The sequence below is a fragment of the Gymnoscopelus braueri genome (assembly GCF_963280865.1).
Source record: "Gymnoscopelus braueri genome assembly, chromosome: 22".
Taxonomy (NCBI): domain Eukaryota; kingdom Metazoa; phylum Chordata; class Actinopteri; order Myctophiformes; family Myctophidae; genus Gymnoscopelus; species Gymnoscopelus braueri.
The window spans coordinates 25,480,185-25,505,745 of NC_137624.1; the positions used below are offsets into that span (position 1 = coordinate 25,480,185).

Consider the following 25,561-nt stretch of genomic DNA (forward strand, 5'->3'; position numbering starts at 1 on the left):
CATGTCAAAATCCAAATAGAGTAAAAAAAATGCAATGCAATATCTTGATCAGTTGTCTATATACGCTAGACACAAGTAGACCATACAGTTATGGGTATAGGTGATGGCGCCGTCTTTTCCATATAGAGTGACACAGAAAAATATTTAATTAATTGTTTTGCCCGTCTTTTAGCCAGTAGTCCTCGCACACACATGTTATGGACATGCCCTAAGCTCCCAAATATCAAAGCAATTGTTTTACAATAGTACCCACATGCGGAGATGGCATGTGCAAGTGATTGGTATTCCAGTATTTTACAGTAGAAGCAAGTATCCATGTACATGTCAAAGGAACATCCAATTTCTAAAATAAAAACAGTCTTGGTGGTTTCATTAATCACACACACATGCAGGAGTGCAGCTTTTCTGCGGTTGTGAGGCCGGTGTCCCTGTTGAGCTGGTCAGCCTTATTCTCCCTCTCGAGGCAGGGCCCTGCTTGGGCTCCCACTACAGTTTAGTTTGACAGGGAGCATGCTCAGGGTGTTGGATATATATCGTTGCCAGAAAGTTTCAGACAACGATCCTTGAACTTGTCTGTTACTCTCAGCATGCTGTCATAAAGGTCGATGTTCCGTACGTGGCCCTGCCACGATACATCAAGGGCCGTGCTGCAGCCATCTGGTGACTTCTCGGCCTTGACAGTGAGGATCTACCGTACTGTATCTGAGCGGTAAAGGAGGACTGACTCAATCGTTGAGAGAAACCATGACCTTTGGAGTCCTCATCCACACTTTGATGCTGACTACACCAGTCCCGTCTGGTCCTCCTGAGGCCCTTCTCAGCGGAGTTTATATAAGCTCCAATATACCGTATTTGAGCTCGGTCACGGTTGTGAGCAGCGTGCTGTCTCTGGTGTGGACAGTGGTATCGGTGGTATTATATGCCAGGAGCTTGGTTTTCCCCATGTTGAAAAGCAGTCCTATCTTCAGACACTCCAACAATAAAAGGCTGCAGGCCTGCTCCACCGTATTTCAGACCACTGCTACAGTATGTTATCGCTGAAGTCCAGGTCGGTGATACTCACTGGAGGCACCACTTGCCGACTCTTGCGTGGGACCAGGGAGAAGACTGGCTTTTCATCCCTCCCGGCGATGGCTTTCCTCATTCGAGCATGATGGCGAAGAGGGTGAGCGTCTTGCCCTGCAGTACTCCTAACCAAGATGTTGGCCTGCCAAGATGTTGTCCAGGGTGCGTGCGTAGGATGCAGCCACTGTTTACACAATCTTCTCCAGTATCCCATACCATACGCCCTGAGTATGTCCAGCATTCCACTGTGGACTGAGTCAAATGCTTGTATGTACACTGCACATGGAGCTGAAGCAAAGCATATCCACATTCGATACAATCCTATATTAGTCACCAAGTGTATGTACTGTATTCACAACGGATGCAGAACTGATGGCCATGCATTTGGCCCTGTGTGTGTCTGTGTGTCAGTGTAGCTAATCTCACATACTACCAACTAGGCCGATTAGCATCATATTTCTGTGCACACAGACAGCAGGCCAATCAATGACCTCCATTCTCGATTTTTTTTAATCTGTCAATGACAACTATGCCATTTCTTTCAATTATAATCGCAGACATCCAAGTTTGTCGATAGAAACAACCAATGTTAGATTATCTATAAAATATACATTTATAAATGTGCCCCCAAATTATGAGTCTTATTGTCCGCACACATTAATCTCAGTCCGAGTTGTCTTGCTCTTAAATCAGTTATAGTGGTACTGTAGGTATACAAAAGCTTTTACCACAGTCAAAGCATATACCTAAACTAATAAAGACTAATTCAGCACAAAATCACAGACATCATGTAGCGTAGCCAAAAGAGAATACTGGATTTGAAAATAACATGTTTTGGGTGACATGATCAAGACATCATGTCATGTTGATATGTTATGTGTGTGTATGGGTGAGAGACCAAGCTATCTGTTTTCTTTGTGTCTCCAAGGAGTATAGGTGGATATAGCTGTTAGGGGTTAAGTGACTTGCTTAGGGACACCATGACAGGCCGGGGGTTGAACTGGCGACCTTCCGATTCCCAGATGGCCTCTCTACCCTGTGACTGTCCTATGTATCTGTCCTTGTCATCAGCCATGATACTCGGACAAACCGTCTGTTCAGCTGCACCACAGTGTGTGATCTGAATGACCAAATGTAAACACAGTGAATTGCTTTGAGTTTCCGAACATCAAGAAAGCACACAGTGAATTTACAAATAGCATAATAAAGACTGTTTCAACTTCCTTCATTTGGGAGGAGGTTCAATGGCATCAAATTCTTGCTGGTCATTTATGATTTTAGGGGGATAATGGCTAGGTCAAACACTGCAACTTTGATTATTTACCTGATAGGACTGATGTTTTTATGTGTATGAGTTGTTTGATAGAGTTCCTTATCAAGTATTCTGTATTTGAATATGTACTTTCTTGTGTAACAGTATTGTCTCAAGCATTTCAATTGTAATGAATCAAGAAACAAGAAGAATCAAGAACATTTTATTTGTCACTACAGGTACAGGAAGCAAAATGCAATTTATCAATGTATTATTATGGTATCAATATTACTACTATTGTTTCTTAATATGCAGTTACTTGTTAACCACTCTAACCCTGGCATTTGTATTTTGGACATGTCATAGGCAAACATTTCCACCCCCCCCCAAAAAGAATAAAATAAAACTTCCTCCACTATTTGTCGTATGGCTGAGTATATAGGGCTTAAGTGGTTTAGCAAAAATGTCCTTCTTAGTAAAAAGATTAACATTAAGTTGTGCCCACTAAATACAGATACATTTACCCAAAATATATAACGAGTTCCAAATCTGTTTTCGTCAACCTGCACACTTGCTTCCATGCATATTGATTTGACTGCCAAAGGCATCTTTGAGGAAATGTAATGGGTCCCATTGTGTCTGGCTGGTTCAGTCATTCCCAGAAAAGGTATTTTAAACAGTAATTTGACCTAGGTGGCCAGAAGCTGATTCCCATGCCAAGTTCAGTGTGGGAACGACAAACATCTCTTGTACCCAAACTCTGAAGTTCCAGGAGTGTGATCACACCACAAGTCTCCCACATCTTTGCCTAGTTTGCTATTATGAGGAGGATTTAATTGAGAATCGTGATGCCAGTGTTAACAGTGCCCATGTCAACAGTGCAGCCGGGGCGCTCTAGCAGAGCGGGAGAGAAGGAGAAAGCAAGAACAGCAGTGAAATTACAGAGACCAGGAGACATAGGGAAAGTTCAACTAGGAAAAATAGTCACCCACTCACACATGTATGCAAATACAGACAGATGAACACATGTAACACACACTCGCATCACACCTGCCTACAAACAAATATGCCCAAGTAAAAGTGGGCCTACTGGCTGCTGGTTTGTGACTTTGAGGCACCAGTCTTGAAGCTGGTACACACCAGAAATGTCATAAAATTGGCTGAAGAGTGATCACTTGGTCTTTATTTTGTCAGATTATTGATTAAGTATGTAGAAGTGACATTACTTGTGTCCTGCAGGTCTTTGATTGCCAGTACTCAGTACTAATACATTGATATTCAAGTATATGAGTGGATGCAAGTTTGAAAAGTATTACTGATGTGCTGCAAATAAATGGCACAGATAAATCACCCTTGGTGTGTAAAGCCTTGGTGTGTAGAGCAGCCTGTGCTTCTGTATGTGTGTGAGAGAGACATACACAGACACAAACACAAACATACAGACACATTAGAACAAGCACATTTCCTGTGTTAGCTGATAACAGTATTTTCTTGTCTTGTAAGCTAAAAGAGAAAGTGAATGAAGTCAAATGGCTGTTAAAATTAATTAACCACTTGATCCTTAACATCCCTATTCTGGCTGTGTCACAATAGACGGAAATAGCAGATCTACAAGCTCACAGCATGTAGATAGGCTATTTTTGTCGGAGAAGTGTGCCAAGGTAGACCCCTGGGGGACCCCTGTCAACAAAGTGTATAGGGCCTGGGGTTAACTGGTTAACTTGGATTCCATGAAGTCTTCTATTATAATGAACCATGGTACACAGAGCCCTATCATAATTGTCCTGCTTTCCTTCTCTCTGTTTTCCCATAGGACAGCTGAAGCTCTCAGTTGTTCCAGGGGATGGATTGCTTGTTGTTAGTGGTGAGTATGCAATGAATAATCAGATAAGAACGAAAGCTAGCCATTCATTTTAGAAGCTCTGGCAGTGTATGTTAGACAAGTCTGATTAGCTTCATACCATAATTCTCCTTCGTCTGCAAACCTCTAGAGTCTTTGTAAGAAGGGGGCACTTAACCACTTAAGGCCTATACTTTGTCATGCGACACATTTTTGTAAATGTTTGGAAATCTTTCACCTATAATGACAGGCCCAAAATATGGATGCCAGGTTGAAAGTGGTTAAAATGTTAAAGCATACAGATGATTAATGAAAGTAAAAAGTATACAGGCAGGCAAACAAACAAACAGACAGACAGACAGACAACAGGCAATACCACAAATGATGCCTCTTCCTCTGAAACAATCTTGAAAGAGAAAAGACCCATAAAGTGAAAGCCACACAAACCTCTTTTGTGTGTAAATGAAAACATGTCAGTCTTTTTTTATAAATCCACATGCAAATATTTCTCTGGAATGGTTTTAAAACACTATTACCTTCCAAAATGTGTGTTACTATGGTAATGTTTTGATTTAATGTGTAATCTAGATAGGGGCACCGGGCACCAGGTGGCATGCCATACCTCTTGCCATCTTTCTGTCTGTCTGGGGCATGTGAGGATAATGTTTTGGGGTTGTGTGTGTTTGAAGCGACATGGGACAATGGGGGGGAAGGGATATGAGGGAAGGGATATGACAAAGAACTGTCATTACTGTCATTACTGTCATTACGGTGCAACCAGAGTATACTGGCTATAGGACACACATCTTTGGACACTGAACACTTTGCAGAGTAGTGTGGCATGTTGCCATCAATAGGACAAACATGACGTTACAATGTTATATAGCCTAATACTGTACACTGCAGTATGAGCTAACAAGAAAACTCAGTTTCCTCACATTCTCCCTTCCTACACTGTTTACAGTATCTGGATAATATTTACTGTATAAGAATATAGTTACTGTCACACCTGAGACTTCAGAGACTCAAACCGTTTTATACCCTTTTCAAAACTTCCACGGAGGCAAACTGACGAATGGATGACACAGCAAACAAACATAGATGCAAGGTACAAGTAGAATACATTTGGCTAAAAGTTCACCACTCAAGTTGAAAATGGAATTTCAGCACATACTGTAATCCTCCTCAGGTTGAATCTTCTCAGACTTTATATCCTTAAAACTACCCGTCTGTCACAGTCCAAATCAGCTACTTGGGGATACCATAAGACACAGTAGCAATTTTTATGGTGCTTTCATGGGGCTTATTTCAGTTTGGAAAGACTTGCTGGAAAGGATGTACTCGTGTATCCTCGCTTACAGCTCCTCAGAGATGCCTCCTAATCCGTGCTCCTCACTCCAAGAATAAGAGATCTGCCATGACTGTCAAAATCGCGGACCGACTTGAAATTACGGTTCAAGTGAGGATAGAGCTATGGCATGAGGAGGAGCGCAGTGCTACAGCCTAGCAATCACTTGTTTTGCCCTACAACCACCTGATAAACGAAAGCAACCGCCTACCAACACCTAATCTGATCGGCTGCCATGCTACTTTCACTCTTTCATTGTTTTCTTCTCTCTTCAACTTTTCATGTTTTTAAAGTGAATTAATTTAAACACATTCTTTTAATTCTGTCTATATATTTGAAGGTACATTCCTCTCAAATGCTATTTCTACTAAACATTTTTACAGTTTCTTCAAGAACTCCTTTTTCTAGTTTTAACCTGCTCTTGTTGGAATCTTATGTCTGTGTGGTGGCATCTACTACTGATTATATAGCCTACATTAGGCAAGCAGGTGAATGTAGGCCAGGGTTCTTGTGCTGTACAGAAATAAAGAAAACAAAACCCCTATCTGAAAATATTTTGTGCCAGGGACCCCATGCAATAATTTTGACAATTTGTTTAAAAAATATTCCAAATTTCTCATATCTGTTTTATCAGATTATTTTAAAAATAGCATCGTGATGTGACGCGTTGTGAGCTTGTAGATCAGATTTTCAAAATAGCTGACGTTATGAGTTAGTGGTTAAAAATTCTGATGCTACATTTTTTAACTAACATTTTGCTGGGGACCCCCTGAAACCCCCCAAAGGACCACTGGGGATCCCGGACCCCACTTTGAGAACCACGTGCAGTGGTTCCCAAACTTTTTCAGCTGAGACCCGAAATATGAATGTTGTGTCTCTAGGGGAAAAAACACATTATAAATTATATATATATATATTTTTTATGTTTAAAATGTAGGAAGAAATTGGATATTTACTCATGCCCCATCAAAATGGGTCTGACTGCAACCAACAAATGGGTCCTGACCCAGTGTTTGGGAATGTTTGCGAAACAGTGTTTGAAACCTTTGCTGTCATGTTGTGAGTCGGGTGTGGACCCAGAAGCAGACAAGTGTGGGCACTAGGCAGGCAGGTCAAGTCCAATAACATGTATTCAACACATGAAGGGCAGGACAGCAGTGTAGAACAGCAGACGCAGAACACAACATAGCACAGTATCAAGCAATACAATGTAGAGTGAGTCCATAATATAGGCTACAACTACAAGCTGATTGCTGAAGTGGCCACAGGTGAGCAGTAGGGCTGATGAGGAGTGGAGACAGGTGTGTAACCTCGCATGTCGCATCACCAGTCTTTCCACCTAGAGGCAAGGTGGAATCTGGAATGCAATGTGGGAGTGGCCAGAGCAGAAAGACAGAAAGCAGGCAGAGACAATCAAAGAGAGTAACAGACAGGTGGAGAGACAGAACGTGACAATTGCATGGTTGAAAGATGGACAACATTCTAAACTATTCATACAATACAATACAATACATACGACAGATATTCAAATTACAAATAAAATAGACACTTTGGTAAACAAAAAAGGACTACTTCATCCGGCGGAGCTACTCTACGCAGAGCAATATTCTACACATCAGTGAGTAGGCTACTGGTAACCTCGCATCACCAGTCTTTCCACCTCGGAGGAAAGGCTACTGGCAATGGTCTGAGGACCAGGTAACTCCCTGACAGCCAGTCTCGCGCCACTTTTCAAAATACCTTCACCTGTGTGACTGTGAAGTGAATGCAACTTGAGAACAGTGATTTAACCAGTGATTATCAGCGTCAAGAGGTGGGTTTTTTGTTTCCATGAAGTAGCCTATATTTATGTAGTAAACTATTCAGCCAGTAGGCTAATGTTCGTTTTGTATTTGATTCTATTTAAGTTTTACGCTGTACGCCACTAAACAGGTTGGGCCAAGACCCCCCAGTGACGCATTGCATATTTTATAAAGTAGGAACATTTGGTTGTCTTGATAAAGGATTTTATAACAATTAGTTTAGGATAGATAACTATAGGCCTAAGCCTAATGCTCAAAACTCCGTCCAGTGAATGACGTGTGTGTGTGTGTGTGTGTGTGTGTGTGTGTATGTGTGTGTGTGTGTGTGTGTGTGTGTGTGTGCGCGCGTGCGTGTGTGCGCGCGCTTCAGTTACGAGGCAAGTTAAGGCGACACATGATATCGCATGATTTCATTGCCTGCCCTACATAGGCCTCTTAGACCCAAATAAAAAATATCCCATGAATCCATTTGGAATCAGGGCGTAGGCTGTAGTAGGCTCATGTTTATGCTGGTAGGCTAGTAACTGATGATTCATGTGTCATTATTACATGACTGACTCTGTCTGCTGTCAGGTCATGTTTACAGACCTTTTTTAATATACCAAAAAGGGCCTTTTATGGTTGTAGCTTTTAATTTCAAACTTATTGTCTGTATCTTCCATGTGTGTTATTGTTTATTTGCCTTGTTCTTATTATTTTGATATCATCCTTTTTGGTTGTATAATTGCATTTTTGTTTTATTAATGTATTTTGTTTAGTTTTTTGGTACAAGCACTTTGTAACATTGTTATTAAAGGTGCTATATACAAACTGTAAATCATGTTTATTTTTATTATTATTATTATTTCAGCTCTATCTCTGGCTTCACCCCCAATATTTCTTATAAATAGCCAACCTGCTTATCTGTTTTTGTATAGTCAAACCAGGAAGTGTCTTCTTGAGAGATTGAGGCAGAGTATGGCTAGATTAAAGTTTGTTTAGGCACATTGTCCTTTGCAGGATCAAATAAATTGGATTACAGGCTCTTTAAAGGAGCTGCTGTTGTTTGGTAATGGTTTTTCTCAATCATATTATTAGTTATAGAGGAGGAAGCTGAGTGCAGGTTTTTTGTCTAAACATCGGCACTTGCCGAGTGTGCACCCTCAACACGCAGAGACAAACAGATGCCTCTTAGTTACATGACCCTGTTGCAAGGTGTTAGGTCAGTTACAGACCATACTGTAGCTATGTAAGAACCATTCAGGTCAAGAAATAATTAGTAATAATTAATAATATAAATGTCTAATTATATAATACCTTGTCTACAGTTTTGGAGGCTAAGGACATGCTCGGAGATGATGCGGGGACATGTGACTCTTATGTTAAGGTATGTAACTGTAAACATTTAGTATAGTAATTATAGTATAGTAATATATAACATTTAGTATAGTAATTATAGTATAGTAATATATTACATTTAGTGTAATTGAATTTACATGAGCCGAGGATGATAGATTTGGGATTCTGTCCCCCCACCCATTTGATTTGCCCTCTATGTGTTTGTCTGTGTACATTATATCTCTTAGGATGGCTGATATAGTATATATGCATGTATTCCATATACAGCCATAGAACACTCAATGCAAGTCAATGTAGGGATTCAGCTCTGCGGCATTGTAATTTGGTATGATCATACCACAGCATCACAGATCCAACGCTTGAGGGACTTTCACCCAAAAAATTACTTATTTTCTATCAATTACCCACCCCATGAAGCCTTCAATTCATGGATTTGTTTGTTTTTGTTGCATTCCTGAGCCAATAATTTGATGACCGGGTCATCGGTCAGTAGGAGACTCTTTGAGTTAGGAATGTGACAAAAACAAAACAATGGGTGAACTACTCCTTTAAGGGCAGTCCTTCATATTGGGACGGTGTCAGGATTGGTTTTCAAAGCGGTGGGCGTAGGTTTTAGCGCCCGTTGTCACCCATACATTGAACTTAGATGTCACCAGACATATCAGTAGGCGGAGATCTCTAATTGTCTGGCTACACAAGCAATACTACGTACTGTACAGTAAGTGTTCTGTATTGGGAATACATGTAAGGAATATCAGCCAATTCTAGGGTTATACTGTGTCTCTCTGTGTTATCCAGGTCGGTATGGTCCCAGACAGTGACCCTAAAGACAGACAGAAGACCCAGATGGTTCCCCATTGTAGGAACCCTATCTTCTTACAGAGCTTTTATTTGTAAGCATTCAAAACAGTTCTACTACCATCATGTGAATGTTGTGCCTCTCTAAAATAGCCTTACATTATTGTGCAAGCATTGTACACAGTTGTATACACAGGTTTTTTAACCCATTCAATCCGAGAACGCATCTCTGTCATTCTAGATTTCTTTGGCTATTCATAAATAGCAGATATACAAGCTCATAGCACGGCACCGAGTGCCGTGCTATGAGCTTGTAGATCTGCTATTTCTTTTAAAGAATCTTAAAAATGTGTGCACATTTTTGAATATATATATTTCTAAGCGAACATTTGTAACTCACATCTTTACTTCTGGGGGTCCCTGGAACGAAATATTTTACAAATGTAAAAAAATATATATTCAAAGATTTGCACAAATTTTCATTATTTTTTAAAAATAGCAGATCTACAAGCTCATAGCGCAGCACTCAGTGCCTGCGCTATGAGCTTGTATATCTGCTATTTTTTAATAGCCAAAGAAATCTAAAATGACAGAGATGCGTTCCCGGATTGAATGGGTTAAAAAGTATTTGTGAATTTCTGTGTGTGTGTGTGTGTGTGTGTGTGTGTGTGTGTGTGTGTGTGTGTGTGCACGCGCATGACTCTGGGCCTTTTTTTTATTGTTATCTGTCTCACTCCAGTGCTTTCCTAGCCTCCAGTGGTTGATATGGCCAGCATGACTCACAGTGTGCCAGTCTGCTGCTCCGACTCTAACCTTCATGCCCTAAACCCATTTATGTACGGCTCAGTCCACACACAACCCCCCGCAACCATTTAACCACATTACCTCACATTCAATGTTTCTTTTATTTCAAGGACCCCCCCTTGTGACCCCCTCTGTTTATTTCAGATTTATGGATTTGTTACGGTTATGGTAATTTTTTATCGATGCAGAATTGTAGTTTGAGCTTTGTTTACTTTATTTCTCAGTGTTGTCGGTGCCAAGGACCTTCATAAACGACTGCTCTTCACCATGTGGAACTCGGACACCAAAACCAGGTACCTGGGTGAGAATAGTCATATTGCACATTTCTGTTGTTTTTGACTTTTGAATGATTTGTAGGTATGTATTATATTGATAGCCACATGCACACACACACACACACACACACACACACACACACACACACACACACACACACACACACACACACACACACACACACACACACACACACACACACAATCACAGGGCGGCAGCAGCAGCATCAATTATAAAATGACATTTTGCTGCTCTAGTGGGCAGCTTTAGGTGTGTACGTGCATGTATGTGAGAGTGTGCGCGTTTCTGCACATGAGTATATACTTGTGTTGTGTGTGTGATGTGTCTGGATGGAGTTACTCTCGCCTCCCTGCCTCTGTAGAGTTGTGCTGCAGAACAGGGTCATGGTTGGGGACGGAGGACATATGGTCGGCTGAACCTCTGAACATCACATAACCTACATCAGATTGTATTGAGTGGAGCTGGGGGTGAAAGCACCACTGTCTGCTGAATATTCCACTAGCCATGGTAAAACGTTGGGTGTTTAACATAAAAAAATAAACATCTGATCATGTTGATCTTGGGATCCACATGGGAACGATGTGAATAAAAAAATAATCCTCGCCTATAATGACATTGCAAAAATAGGGATGCCATGTCTGTGGGTTTCATAAATATTTAACCAATGAAAAGTATTAATAAGAGCTTGTGACTAAATAATAACTACATTGGATCTAAGAAAAGTAACGGTTTTGGACATGAGGTTTCAGCCCGACATCAACTATACTGTATATATGCAGAGAGTCACCAGGTCACAGCACATGGTGACGAATTTAACCCATTCAAGACCTGAGGCCGATTCTACAAATGCCTTCTAAAAAAATATGTTGTTATATCAGTGGTGGTCAAACTTTTTCATGTCCGCGGACCCCCATCTCAAAATATTTTGTTCCAGGGTCCCCTAGAAGCAAAGATTTTAGTTAAATGTTCGCTTTAAAAAAAAATATATATATTCAAAGATTTGCACTAATTTTCACGATTTTTCAGAAATAGCAGATCTGCAAGCTCATACGTGTCTCGAGGTGACGAACTATGAGCTTGTATATCTGCTATTTTTGAATAAATAATATATATTTGAATAAAAATATATAATAATGTTTAAAGTGGTTCAAATCTAAAATGACACAGATGTTTTCCCGGTTTTGATGGGGCGGCAGTGGCTCAGGGGTAGAGTGGCCGGTAGAGCGGCCGGATGGAAACCACGATGTTCCCAGTTCGATCCCGGGCTCCCCCAGAGTTAGTGCCGAAGTGTCCTTGAGCAAAACGCTGAACCCCTAATTGCTCCCGATGAGCACGTTGGTGCCTTGCATGGTTTCCTCCACCATCAGTGTATGAATGTATGGGTGAATGTAATAATGCGCAATCTATATAAAGCTCTTTGGATAAAAGCGCTATATAAATGCACCATTTACCATTTAAGGACCATTAGAAGGAGCAGGATACCATCTCCACCCAAGATACTCTGATTTGCTATATAATTCTGTCTTTTAAAACCTGCCACATTGGTGCTTGGGTGTTATAGGGGTAAAGATACAATAGCAGTGGGGAGGTTTAATTGGCGTAATGACAACATTTTGATAAAAAGGCGTAAAAAAATATCGTCTACTCTACATTACAGGAAAATATGAAACAAAGATCTCTCTTTCTCTCACTCTAATTATCCATTTATCTGTCTTATCTGAATAGGAAAAGTGAGCTACTGGGTTGTATGAGCTTCGGTGTACATTCCCTGATGGAACCAGACAAGGTAAGTTTGAATCTACTGTAGGCCTACATTTCAACATGGATTTATCACTGCAGGCAGGATAAATCCATGACATCTTCTGGTTTTCCCGTAAGACCAATGCAATTCTAGATGACTATTGTTGCTGACTTCAGTTGAACACTAACAAATGTTGACAGGGCATTATACAGATGATATATGATATGACATAAGCTATCTAAGGAAATAGTTTCCCCCTGGCCCTTCTCCCTTCAGATAAGATCAGCTATTTTCAGATTCCTCTTTCAGTAAAGAAAGGGTCATTAGCTCAGTCACCCCCTCCCTTCTCTAACCAACACACATACTCTCTCTCTCTCTGTGTGTGTGTGTGTGTGTGTGTGTGTGTGTGTGTGTGCGTGTGCGCGTGTGTGTGTGTGTGTGTCTCAGTGGCCTTAGAAAGAAAATGTATGAAAGAATTTCATTTGAAGAACACTTGAACATGTTTGAAAATGTTCGCCTACAATGACATGTACAAATAGGGATGCCAGATTGAAAGTTATTAATTCAAGTGTGAGAGAACCCATTTAGTATTCGTACTGTAATTCCTACAAGGTAGCAGGGGCCAAGATGTTGATTTAATTTATCAGCCTGTAAAAGGTGTACCAGAGGCCACTTACTGGTGTTTGTGTGGTCTCTTCGCCGGTCCGGGTCTAATGCACAGTTGTTTGGAGGGAGAAAATTAGTGAAGAGAGAAGGAAAGCCAGAAAAGAAAGATTGAAGACGCATTATCAGCCAAGCTAGTCTAGTAGACAGGGCAGTTGACCTCGTCCCGACTTTGCCTTTCTCGCTCCAAGAAGAATAATCACAAATAAGTGGCCACCTCTGGTACAATTTCTTGTCTTTTTCCCAACCAAGAGCACCATGTAAACAAATACTCAACACACTGAGCATGGCAGTTCTTGACTTGACTATTTATCAGCCTGTGTTTGCACTGTAAGGGACCAAAAAACGATGTTGTTTGACCAGAGGCCATGACATTGACATTCATGGCCTCTGGTCTTAGCTTGACAGTGGGAATAAACACACATAAATAAACACACACATGGACATATACACACCTGCTTGAAGTAAACATACTCGATAAGGTGTAGGAAGTCCTAAAAAACATCCAAATTGCATTCATAAAATCGCAGTCCTGAAATGTTGATGTCATCACAAGTGTAGCAATACAACCGTGTGGCGCACGCACGCACGCACGCACGCACGCACGCACGCACGCACGCACGCACGCACGCACGCACGCACGCACGCACGCACGCACGCGCGCACGCACGCGCGCACGCACGCACACACACGGTTGTATTGCTACACTTGTGATGACATCAACATTTCAGGACTGCGATTTTATGAATGCAATTTGGATCTTTTTTAAAGCCATTTAAGCCTAGCCTAAAGCCGAAAATAGCCGATCTACAAGCTCACCACACATCGCCCTGGCCTTGACCCATGGTGAGCTTATAGATCGGTAATTTTCGGCTTTAGGCACGGTATGCAACTCTTAAGTAGAAATCAGGTAAACCTTGCAAACCCCCAACCCTTAAACCTAACCTCTAAATGCCTAATCCTAATCCCTACCTGAATCTTTTGCTAAGCCTAAAGGTACTTACACACCGGGGCGATTTTTTTCATGCGAATAATATGTTTTTTTTAAAAAACCTTATAAAGTCAATGCAAGCTTCCACATCAGTTTCGCGAAGCGAAAAAAGCGTCTTTTAATTATTCGGAACAAGTCCGAATGTTGCGTATATTCGCATATTCGCCGGTGTGTAACCGCCTTTACTCCTCAAAATCGTTTTTAACCATAACCATCTTTTGTGAGGACCAGGACAATTGCTCTCACAATCTGTTTCTCTCTCTCACACACACACACACACACACACACACACACACACACACACACACACACACACACACACACACACACACACACACACACACACACACACAACTTTTGCCGACCCGCAGAAGAATAATCACAAATAAGTGGCCTCCTCTGGTACAATTTCTTGTCTTTTTCCCAACCAAGAGCACCATGTAAACACACTGAGCATGGCAGTTCTTGACTTGACTATTTATCAGCCTGTGTTTGCACTGCAAGGGACCAAAAAACGATGTTGTCTCACACAAAGACATTCATGGCCTCTGGTCTTAGCTTGACAGTGGGAATAAACACACATAAATAAACACACACATGTACGTATACACACCTGCTTGAAGTAAACATACTCGATACACACGCACGCACGCACGCACGCACGCACGCACGCACGCACGCACGCACGCACGCACGCACGCACGCACGCACACACACACACACGGTTGTATTGCTACACTTGTGATGACATCAACATTTCAGGACTGCGTTTTTATGAATGCAATTTGGATCTTTTAAAGCCATTTTAAGCCTAGCTTAAAGCCGAAAATAGCCGATCTACAAACTCACCACACGTCGCCCTGGCGTTGACCCATGGTGAGCTTATAGATCGGCTATTTTCGGTATGCAACACTTAAGTAGAAATCAGGTAAACCTCGCAAACCCCCAACCCTTAAACCTAAACTCTAAATGCCTAAGCCCTACCTGAATCTTTTGCTAAGCCTAACTCCTCAAATCGTTTTTAACCATAACCATCTTTTGTGAGGACCAGGACAATTGCTCTCACAATCTGTTTACACACACACACACACACACACACACACACACACACACACACACACACACACACACATACACATACACATACACATACACATACACATACACATACACATACACACTCAAACACTCCCCACAGAAACACACATGCCCTCAGTCTTTCTTGCAGAGCTATCCCAGGTGATAACAGATGAGCTTAGGTTCCAGAAGTTCAGCTTTTCATTCTCTGGCTGCAGGCTGCTTGGATTCTCCTCTGCTGTGCTGTAGCCTCACAACTGCATGCTTGTCTTAGCCCGTTCCTCTTTCCATTTCATGTTTAATTATTCACCTTTCATTCATCCAACTGTTTCTTCCTAGCATTTGCAGAGCCTGTTATCCCCAAACATTGGGGTAGAGGAAAGCGTAGGTATGTTAAAAACATTTTATGAGTTTATAAAGATGGGATATTGAGTACGATTTGTTTAAAGGATCCCTGGCTAACTTAACTAAAATAAAACACCGTAAATATTTGATTTATTTTAGAAATAATGAATCTTTCACTCAATAGGGACAACTCCCGTCGCAAGTTCAAGTCATTTGTCCATGTGTGGTCCAGCCCAATGGAATGTATGGAATGCATGTGCTATTAAAAAGTATTTAAAATATTGCTTTGATGTTCATACTGTATTAACCATACTGTATTAAGTACTAAGTTGTTTTTTATTAGCACATGCATTCCATGCATTCCATATGGCTGGACCACACATGGACAAATTACATCATCAACTTGCGACGGCCTGCATTTTCGCCAGAAATAGACTCTATGAAATATGAGTGACTTATCATAAACGATGCAGAGCCACCTCCCTGACAATATCGCCGGGAGGGGACAGTTTATTTATTTTTGGACCACAATTCTTATATGAGACGATTCTAAGATGACCTATTGCTATTCTCCATAGAGGAATTACTTCCGCGACCCAGGGGATGAACGAGCGACTTCAGGACTTCTGTACTGCATTGAGTGAAAGATGTACTATTTCTAAAATAAATACAATATTAAAGGTGTTTTTAATTTCAAATTTTAGTTACATAGGGCAATTATAATGTATTAAGGCATATAAGGCTTATTATCCAGGGATCCTTTTAAGAGTTTGAGGTAAATAAGGAGAGACATGAATGCTCATTATGAGTGCAGGTGCATTATAATGGTCCCAAAAGTATTCATCTCTCAGAGGATCGCCTTAAATCATTTAACAATTCTTCTATCTGTCTGTTTTATAGATGCATCATTTCATTTACATAATGGGGTTAGCAGCACAGTATTAAGTGTTAATTCACCCATTTACCCTCTTCCGGGTCCATTCGGTTACTAAGGGGTCCCCTGCTAATTGAATGACAGTTAGGAATCAAATGAAACCTTAATGGTCTGTAACTCAGCGTGTACATACAGTAGTACACAGTGTTAAATGAACACTAAGGATTAGGGGTGTGCCGAAACGATACGATATTGGGCTCACAACTTCGATACAATACGATACGCACTTTTTTATTATGAAAATATATGGGGGAGAAAAAAATCAAATGCAAACAAATAATTCTGTTTTTGCATTATGCAAACTTGTAGCTTTTCAGCTACAATAGCCGTTTTGAATCCAAATAGGGCAATAGTGTGACACCTGACCCGAAAAACACAACATGTTGTCACCCTTTTCACCTCGGGGCTGTTTGCATGCCTGATTATTATAATTGTAAAATATATATATATATATATTCAAAACGGTACATATCGTCACGAAAACGTATCGCGATATATCGCGGGACGATATATCGGCACACCCCTACTAAGGATTTTACTGAGCTATTTTGCTGAATTTCATGTTGTACTGTAGAACAGTTCTGAGACTTTAATTTCAAGTACCCGCATAACTCAGAGTTACAGAACTGTAAGGGTCCATTTGGAACCCACTCAAGGAACCCTGAGGGTCCCTGGACCCCACTTTGAGAAACATTGCTGTAGATTGTACCACTGTACAGGGCCACTTTAGAGTAACCACTCTTTGACACTTTGACCTTTGCTCTTGATGGAGAGGGTTATGGATTAAGAAATTATTTGCTTTGCTATTTTCAAGACTTTCGTGTGTCTTTGCCAGAGGTCAGGCCACCCCTTGTCATCATATTCGTGACATTTGAGCCACTCTGACAAGTCCTGTATTTCTGTGCTCCAACTCCAGACATGGAAATAGATTTGTTATGTCTCTGTTTACCATCACCTGCCCTATACAACTCCTGAGCGTTAATTTAACTCAAGAGTGTACACATGGGGGGCCCTATCTGGTTCCATTTGTTCACCCTCAGTTAAATTAACACAGAGGATTTTACTGTGTGGCTATACTGGCTACATTATCTCCTTTTCAGGATTTTTTCAGGGGTTAGAAATCAAAGCTGTGAATAGGTACAATATTTAACGCAAGCACGCACACACACGTGCGCAAACAGACGGAAACTAATCAATACTCCGTCTCTGTCTCAGGCAGATGATTATCACCTATTTTTGTCATCCCCATTCAGATCAGTGTGGAAAAAAAGCGTCCTGTTTGTTAAACAGGCGCATGGCGTCTGTCCTGTAGCTTTTACCCCAGTGAATATTCAACTGGCTTTATTTGCTAATGAGGGAGATTAGGCTTTGAGTCACACAGAGCTATGTCTCTTCAGTTCTCTCCCCTCAAAGCCTCCTGTCATCCCCCCTTTTCATTCAGTCCATATTGTTGCTGTCAGGCAGAAACCTTGTGTCTCCATATTTCAACTTGTTTTTTTCCCCCCATAAATGAATGCCCTACTTCATCATACGAGAGTGTTGCACAAAAGTTGTGAAAATAGCCGATCTACAAGCTCACAACGCCTCGCATCGCGAGGCATTGTGAGCTTGTAGATCGGCTATTTTCAAAAATACTTTTAAATAATAGAAAAGTAACGGTTTTGGACTTACAAGGTTTCCACCCGACAGCAACAATATGCAAACTCATCCTCGCCCACTCCCGTCCCTGTCGTGTGCTTATCTTATTTTTGTTATTATTTCATTATTTTCAGCCTTTTATTTCCTCCTTTGAGCTTTTATTTGCATTCTGCTTTTCATACTTGTTGTTGTGACGTGGTGTCATTCATTTGACATGTTCATTTCCCAACATGTTCATATCCTTTTATGTTTCTTTTATTTCTCTCATTCTCTCTCTGTCTGAAGTCCTCCAATTTCACTCTACCTCTCCCTTTCGGTTTCTCTCTCTCTCTCTCTCTCTCTCTATTCTCTGTCTCCCTCATTCTTTCTCTCCTGCCTTCTATCTCACTCTCTCTCTCTTTCTTCCTCTCGCTCTCTCACTCCTCTCTGCCTCTGTCATTCTCTCTCCTCCCTTCTATTTAATCTCTCATCCTCTGCTCTCCTCTATAGCAAGCCCTGGTTCTTTCTTACCAGTGTCTCCTGGTACACATTGTATTAAATATGTACGTCAACGTTCACTTCTGGTTCAAATGCCATCCCTTGACTTACAGTACAGATGTCGTCCCATCCCCCTCCCTGTCCCACAGCCTGCGGTAATATGTCCACTAAGAAGCTTTTAAAACGGCGATTATTGTCACAGTCGATGGCCTCACATTATGGAGCACAAAAGAGGAGGGGTCGGGCAACAACAACAACACTGGAAAGATGGAGCGAGACACAGATGTTTTTAAACTTGGCCGGCGGATAGCCAGTGTGAATGTTTACATACAGCACTGTATGCTTGTGTATGTGCAAAGTAAGGAGAGAGAGTGAGAGAGATGATAATGATGTTGATGATGACAGACACACACACACACACACACACACACACACACACACACACACACACACACACACACACACACACACACACACACACACACACACACACACACACACACACACACACATGCCATCTGGCTCACGAGTAGAGGCATCAGCTGTAGGAATGCGTTAAACCTTTCCTTTGTGTGTGTGTGTGTGTGTGTGTGTGTGTGTGTGTGTGTGTGTGTGTGTGTGTGTGTGTGTGTGTGTGTGTGTGTGTGTGTGTGAGAGAGAGATGCATTTCTGCACGACTTGCTTATGAAATCACATGGACTCACTTTAAATTTACTTCTCATTACTTTGAATCCCCAAGCCAGAAGTCTGGCTCTGCAAGTCTGTGTGCACTTGTGCTGTACGCACGCAAAGCTGCTAGTGACTCTGTGTGTGTGTGTGTGTGTGTGTGTGTGTGTGTGTGTGTGTGTGTGTGTGTGTGTGTGTGTGTGCACGCATGTGCATGCATTCGTGTCTGTGTGTATTGCAGGAGGTGCAGGGTTGGTACTACCTATTAGGGGAAAACCTGGGGAGGAAGAAGCACCTGAAAGTACCCACTCATGAAAACGTCCACACCACTGGTGAGTATAACTGACAATAGTGTGTACTCGTACTGTATGTGTGAGTGCGTGCTTAAGAACACAACCTTGCAGCCCCAGCTGAACTTGAGCAAGCGCACCCAGATGTGTGTGTGTGTGTGTGTGTGTGACTGCGTTTCAGTGTGTGTGTGTGTGTGTGTGCGCGCACAAAGTGTGCCATGCTCGACTCGTGGTCAGTGTCTCTTAAGGGCTTAGTAGTAGTCTCTTGGATGGGAGGTGGGGCAATGCGATGGTGGGTGGGGGGTGGCAAGGGATTAAGAAGGAGAGGGATTGGGAGAGCAAATGACAGAAAGAGAACGAGAGGGAGGGAGGGGTCTGGATGAACCCTGGCGCGTCACAGTTGAGAGAGAGAGAGAGAGAGAGAGCTCCCTTGTGCCGTTTATTGCTGGAGTGGATCTGTGCTCACTCGTACAGTACACACACACATACCACTCTCATTCATTTGGAAGTGTATTCTGAAGTGTGTCTGTTCCATCTCTCTCACCCACTTAGTTTTGCTTTGATGTAGTGGTGGCACAGCATGTGTGTATTATTGGAGTTATGCCACTCATTGCCAGCCATAAAGGCAGCCTAGATTAGGTGAGTACCGTCTTCGTATTACTATACTTGTGCTGGTCTCCACTGTGCATGAGTTAGATGCTTTGTTGTGTGGGGCTGCTTGTTGCAGGGCAACATGAAATATTTACATCAGGGACTGGACGGTGGCTGTGGTCTCTGCCATTATGCCACATAATAAAGGCAGCCTTTTGTACAGTCTTATGTTCTGTTTTGCATCCCATCCCATGCCTTCCTCTCTCTCTCTCTCTCTCTCTCTCTCTCTCTCTCTCTCTCTCTCTCTCTCTCTCTCTCTCTCTCTCTCTCTCTCTCTCTCTCTCTCTCTCTCTCTCTCTCTCTCTCACACACACACAAACTCACTCACTCACTTTCTCTGTCCCCCTATCTCTTGTAATTCTCTCTCTCTCTCTCTCTCTCTCTCTCTCTCTCTCTCTCTCTCTCTCTCTCTCTCTCTCTCTCTCTCTCTCTCTCTCTCTACCTCTCCATTCGTTTTATGTCAGGGTGCTCATGTGTAGTTAATGTACTACCCGGTATACTTCTATGGCTTCTCAGGCCACGTGAGCATGCGTGTGCTGTCACTTCTGTAACTCAGTCTGTCTGTCTAACTGACTTTGCAAGGAAGTCACCTCTTCAGTGTAACCTCAGTTTGTCACCTTTAGTGGATGAATTCTTTCAACCTTTACCCTGGCAAAGAACATACATACAGATGCATACTTGTTTACTCAATTTTTCCCCTTCTGTCTAACTCAATTTGCACATGCGTGCACACACGCACTTTCTCTCGGTTTCTGTCTCTCTGTCTCTCTCTGGTTCTGTCTATGGGTCATCCACTGCTATTAATGCAGCCCAATTCTTGTTCATGACGTTTTCCGTGCAACTTTAACCACTACGCCCTATTTTATACAGTACAGTACTAACATCTTCAGAAAAAGAACTACAAGCTCATAATGTGACATGTTGTGAGCTTGTAGAGCTGCTGTTTTAGGTACTTTTGACATAAAAAATAAATAAAATAGGGACGCCAGGCTGAAAGCGGTTAAACCTGGCGTTAAGAAAAATGCTGGACGGAAACTGTACTGGCTATAACTGGGGCATGTGGGATGAGACAAAAGATGGCTAGTTGGCTAAAGACGATAGACTTTAGCCAGGGGACATGCTTTTTAGGATGCTTTGGGTTGATGTGCTGAAAATTAAACAGGGATGACACATTAAGCATGAGATCATAGCAAGGCAAACGAAAGATTATTTCTTGATGTCGTCTCTGCTCGGCTGTGTTAATGGATTTTTGCCGAGGTCTTTCCCAAAGGCAACCGTGGCCCACTACTGTCTAGTCTGATACATGAGAGAGAGAGAGACACAGAGTGTGTGTGTGTGTGTGTGCGTGCGCGCGCATGTGTGTGTGTACGCGCACGCACACGGGTGTCTGCCAGTGTATGTGTGTGTCTGTGTTCTTGTGTCCGTGCATGTGAATTGGAGTGTGTGTGTATATATATGGATTCCTGTGCACGTGTATGTGCACATTGCCAGCTGGCAGAATGTAGGCCATGTTGGCACTGCTCTGTCTCATCATGTATGAACAACACTGGAATGACCAAAACACTCATTCGAACAACACTCTGCTTAACATCCAACATCCATCTTTCTTCGTCTCCCTCTCCCTCTCTGTCTCTTCCTTTTTTTTATCTGTCTATTCATGCTTTCCTCTATCCTTCACGCTCGTTCTCATTCCATTCTTTCATTTACATGCACATCTTTCTCATTTGTGGTTTCTCTCTTTTCCCCCCTCAGTCTTTTATTCATCTCCATCTCATTATGTGTTTTGCTAGACTTCAGCGTACATCTCTTATGTAACCCAGCTGTATGTCAGAATGGGATTGACTAAACAAACAGTTGACTAAACAAACAGCAGCCCTATTAACCCATTGGACCTGATGCCTTCTAAATCAAACTTTTTCATGCCAATGACCTGCCAAATTGATATATGTATGGCCACGAACCCCCATCTGAAAATGTTTTATGCCAGGTACCCCTAGAAGAGAAGATTTGTGTTACAAAATTATTCAAAATTATTCCAGGATTTTTCAAAAATGTTAAAAAATAGATTTACAAGCATGCAGCGCAGCACGAAGTGACACGCTGTGAGCTTGTATATTTGAAATTTTTGAGAACCACTGTTCTAAATCCTAAGTGTTGCTACGTATGTAGCTAAAATCTAAAATGACACAGATGCTTTCCCGTTTTTTGGGGTTAAAAGACCCCAATGTGCAGTCTATATAGCATGTCATTAGAAAGATCCTTACTGTCAGTGCTGTTGGCAGGGTTCGATTTGCTGGGGGGATGGGGGTCAAATCCATGCCTCTCTTTTTGATATCCCCCCTCTGGTCATTCATTTTCATGGCCGGTGGGGATATGTTTTATCCCTGCTTCTTGTCAGACTTAATTAAATACATTGCATTTGACATAAAACAATTGTGTTGGTAACCACATTAACTGTTACAATTTGTCAAAATTAGTACATTTATCCTATCCTATATCAAAATTGGCTAATGGGAGGACAGGCGGTAGGGCGGGTGGACCATGTCATCATGCTCATGTCACTATGACTCATATAACCATACAAGGAGTTCCTAATGCAGTTACGCCTAAATATGGAGTGTGTTGGCTTACCTCAATGTGTTGTCATTAGAGCCCGACCGATGCCAGATTTTTGGGTCCGATGCCGATACCGATTTTGAGAATCCTGGACCACCGATTGCCGATGTTTTTGACCGATATTTTGTAATAAAATAAAATAATAAAAAATAAATTTCAAAAACGTATAAACTTAATTTTTTCATTAAAGTTAAGAATACAAGATTGAGAACATTTAAATAAAATGCAATCACATTATTACAAATAAACATGAATACAATTATTTGAAAACTTTAGTTACTAGTCACTTTGTAGATTTTAATTATTAATATTATTACTAAACATGCATTAACCACAAGTCTTCAGCCTTTTTTAAACTTCGGCTATTTGCAGTGGTGGAAAGTAACTAAGTACATTTACTAAATTACTGTACTTAGTACAATTTTGAGGTATTTGTACTTCACTTGAGTATTTCCAATTTCCAATACTTTTACTTCTACTCCACTACATCACAGAGGCAAATATTATACTTTTACTCCACTACAAGTATTTGAAAACTTTAGGTACTAGTTACTTTGAATATTTTTATTATTATTACAAAACATACATTAACCACTTCAGCCCTATATAGGGCCATTTGAAATTAGCTGATCTGCAAGCTTGTAGATCTGCTATTTTCAAAAGATTTTTATACATTTGAGAACTTGAAATTGATTAAAATTTGATGCCAATACTTTTACTCAAGTACATTTTGAATTTCAGACTTTTACTCGTAACAGAGTATTTCTATATTGCAGTATTGATACTTTTACTTAAGTAAAACATTTTAGTACTTTTTCCACCACTGGCTATTTGAAAATAGCAGATCTACAAGTCACAACATGTTGCTATGCAGTGCTTTGTGAGCTTGTAGATCTACTATTTTCAAAACATTTTCATACATAATGATATAAAGGAGTGTAGTGCACTTCTAAATTTAGGATTTGGTTTTGGTCAATTGATTTAGTTTTCATATTACATTGACATGACGCTGTCACCGCATCCTGCAACAGACGTGCTCATGCAGAGCCCGTCCATCGATTGGTTGTGAAATCGCCCTGACAACCAACAACAACCAATAAAACCCACAACTGTCCCTTCGGACTATAGGATCCATTCTAAACTATGGGATTGTACAACTTGAGCGTCGAGTCACACAGGCTTGAGGCTTTGAGCACAACAAAATTGTGTCCTTGTATTTTAGTTATGAACAAAGTCTTGCTGAGAGCAAAATGAACGGCCCAAAGTAAGGGTAATGCTTTACAAAGTTGTAAGAGGAATCCCTAGGCTTCATCTGACTGACCATCTTGTCCGCGTCTGATGAAAAGTGAAAGTAAATGAAACTCGCCCCAAATCACGCTCACCCCCATTCTTTTTCGCGGACCGACGGTTCTTGCATTTGTTTGATGATAAGGTTAGAACATAGTTTTACTGTGGTTACGTTTAGAAATAAGGTTAGGTAGGTTTAGGCATAGTTTACTGAAGTTACGTTTGTGAATACCGCGGGATTTTCCCCGGGGCGATTGTGTTTTAGGGCGACTGTGTTTTGGGGCGAGAGTTTTGGTATTCACCGTGCGTCTGCCAAGCCGCACTCCTCCGCTCAGAAACAGCGTGGAGATGTTAAATTAACGTCTCACTCAGACAGACGTTAATATATATTTCTTTAGCGATATACAAGTAGCTTAGAAGATTGTAGTAGCCTATGCCCAATTGCCCATACAAATATATACCTAACCGTTGCATCATGATCCATAAATTAACGAGCCTCGCGTCGAGTCATTCATATCATTTATTAATTAATTGAGCTTGGTCTCTCTAGAAGGCATTGTAGTGGTAGATAACTTTAATCTCTCTCAGTATTATTGAGAGATTGTTGAGAAAAACAAGCAATCTTTGTGGATTTCACATAAATAAATATAAACACCTTTACCGCAGCTGCGCAGCAATTGCACAATCAGTGAAAATATTATTGACAAAAACATCGGAATGATTGTTGTAAGAATTGAACGAGCTAAAACCTTTTAAACAAAAAAATTACAGTTTTCATATACTATCATTTATTAACATTGAACAGCACCTGTGCCCTCCTTCTATTCTATTTTATTTTATTATTATATAAGATGATGTTTGGCAACATGTGATGTCTATTGTTTGTCTTTTTGTTTTATGTGTTTTGTTTTTGAAAACTTAATAAAATTTAAGTGACAAAAAAAAAAAAAATGAAAAAAAAAAAAAAAAAAACATCGGAACATCGGTGGAAATAATGACCGATGTCCGATGTCAGCATCGGGGTCCAAAATGACCGATGTATCGGTTCCACCGATGTATCGGTCGGGCTCTAGTTGTCATGGCATCATGCAAACAAATCAGTCAGCTCCATATACATATACAGTAACTGATATATGGGCATGCCCATCTATCAGTATTTACTGATGACAGGGATCTCCATATTTGGACATAACATGGACAAGTTCTGACAGATACAGAGATCTCCGTATATGGATACGCCCATATATGGGCATATAGTCATGACATCAGGGATCTCCATATATGGGCATATCGGTCGGATCGGTGGTGCGATGTAGGTGTGAGGGCCTCTAGTGTTTAAGAAAATAGCAAAAATAGCAGATCTACAAGCTCACAAAGCATCACATTGCGACACGTGAGCTTGTAGATCGTCTATTTTCGCTATATGTCATACAAAGTATATATGGCTTAAGAGGTTAAGAATCTCCCCCTCTGTTGTTTTTTACAAATTGAACCCTGGACTAGTGTCGAGTGCTTAGTGGGAAGTTGGTTGGATCGGCGGTTCTCCTGAACCGCCACGCGGCAATGGATCTCCATATAAGGAGAGTGTGCGAACCTGCATGTGAGTGTGTCCCGTCCGACCGATGTCAGGTCTATGACATC

At 41.2% G+C, this 25,561-nt stretch overlaps 1 protein-coding gene across 2 annotated transcripts in view; it reads left to right on the forward strand.

The window, feature by feature from the left end:
- Positions 1 to 4,172: 4,172 nt before the first annotated feature.
- The window catches only part of rgs3a (regulator of G protein signaling 3a), a 245,639-nt gene continuing 224,250 nt past the window's right edge, over positions 4,173 to 25,561 (forward strand). Inside the window, exons 1-6 of one of the 2 annotated variants that reach the window (XM_080420006.1) lie at positions 4,173 to 4,181; positions 8,615 to 8,673; positions 9,444 to 9,538; positions 10,472 to 10,540; positions 12,270 to 12,330; positions 19,318 to 19,408. In XM_080420006.1, coding sequence (XP_080276132.1) covers positions 8,632 to 8,673; positions 9,444 to 9,538; positions 10,472 to 10,540; positions 12,270 to 12,330; positions 19,318 to 19,408 — 358 coding nt within the window. In that variant the 5' untranslated portion in view covers positions 4,173 to 4,181; positions 8,615 to 8,631. Of the gene's footprint in view, positions 4,182 to 8,614; positions 8,674 to 9,443; positions 9,539 to 10,471; positions 10,541 to 12,269; positions 12,331 to 19,317; positions 19,409 to 19,820; positions 20,006 to 25,561 lie in introns of those variants that run through there. The other variant, XM_080420008.1, reaches the window with a different exon arrangement.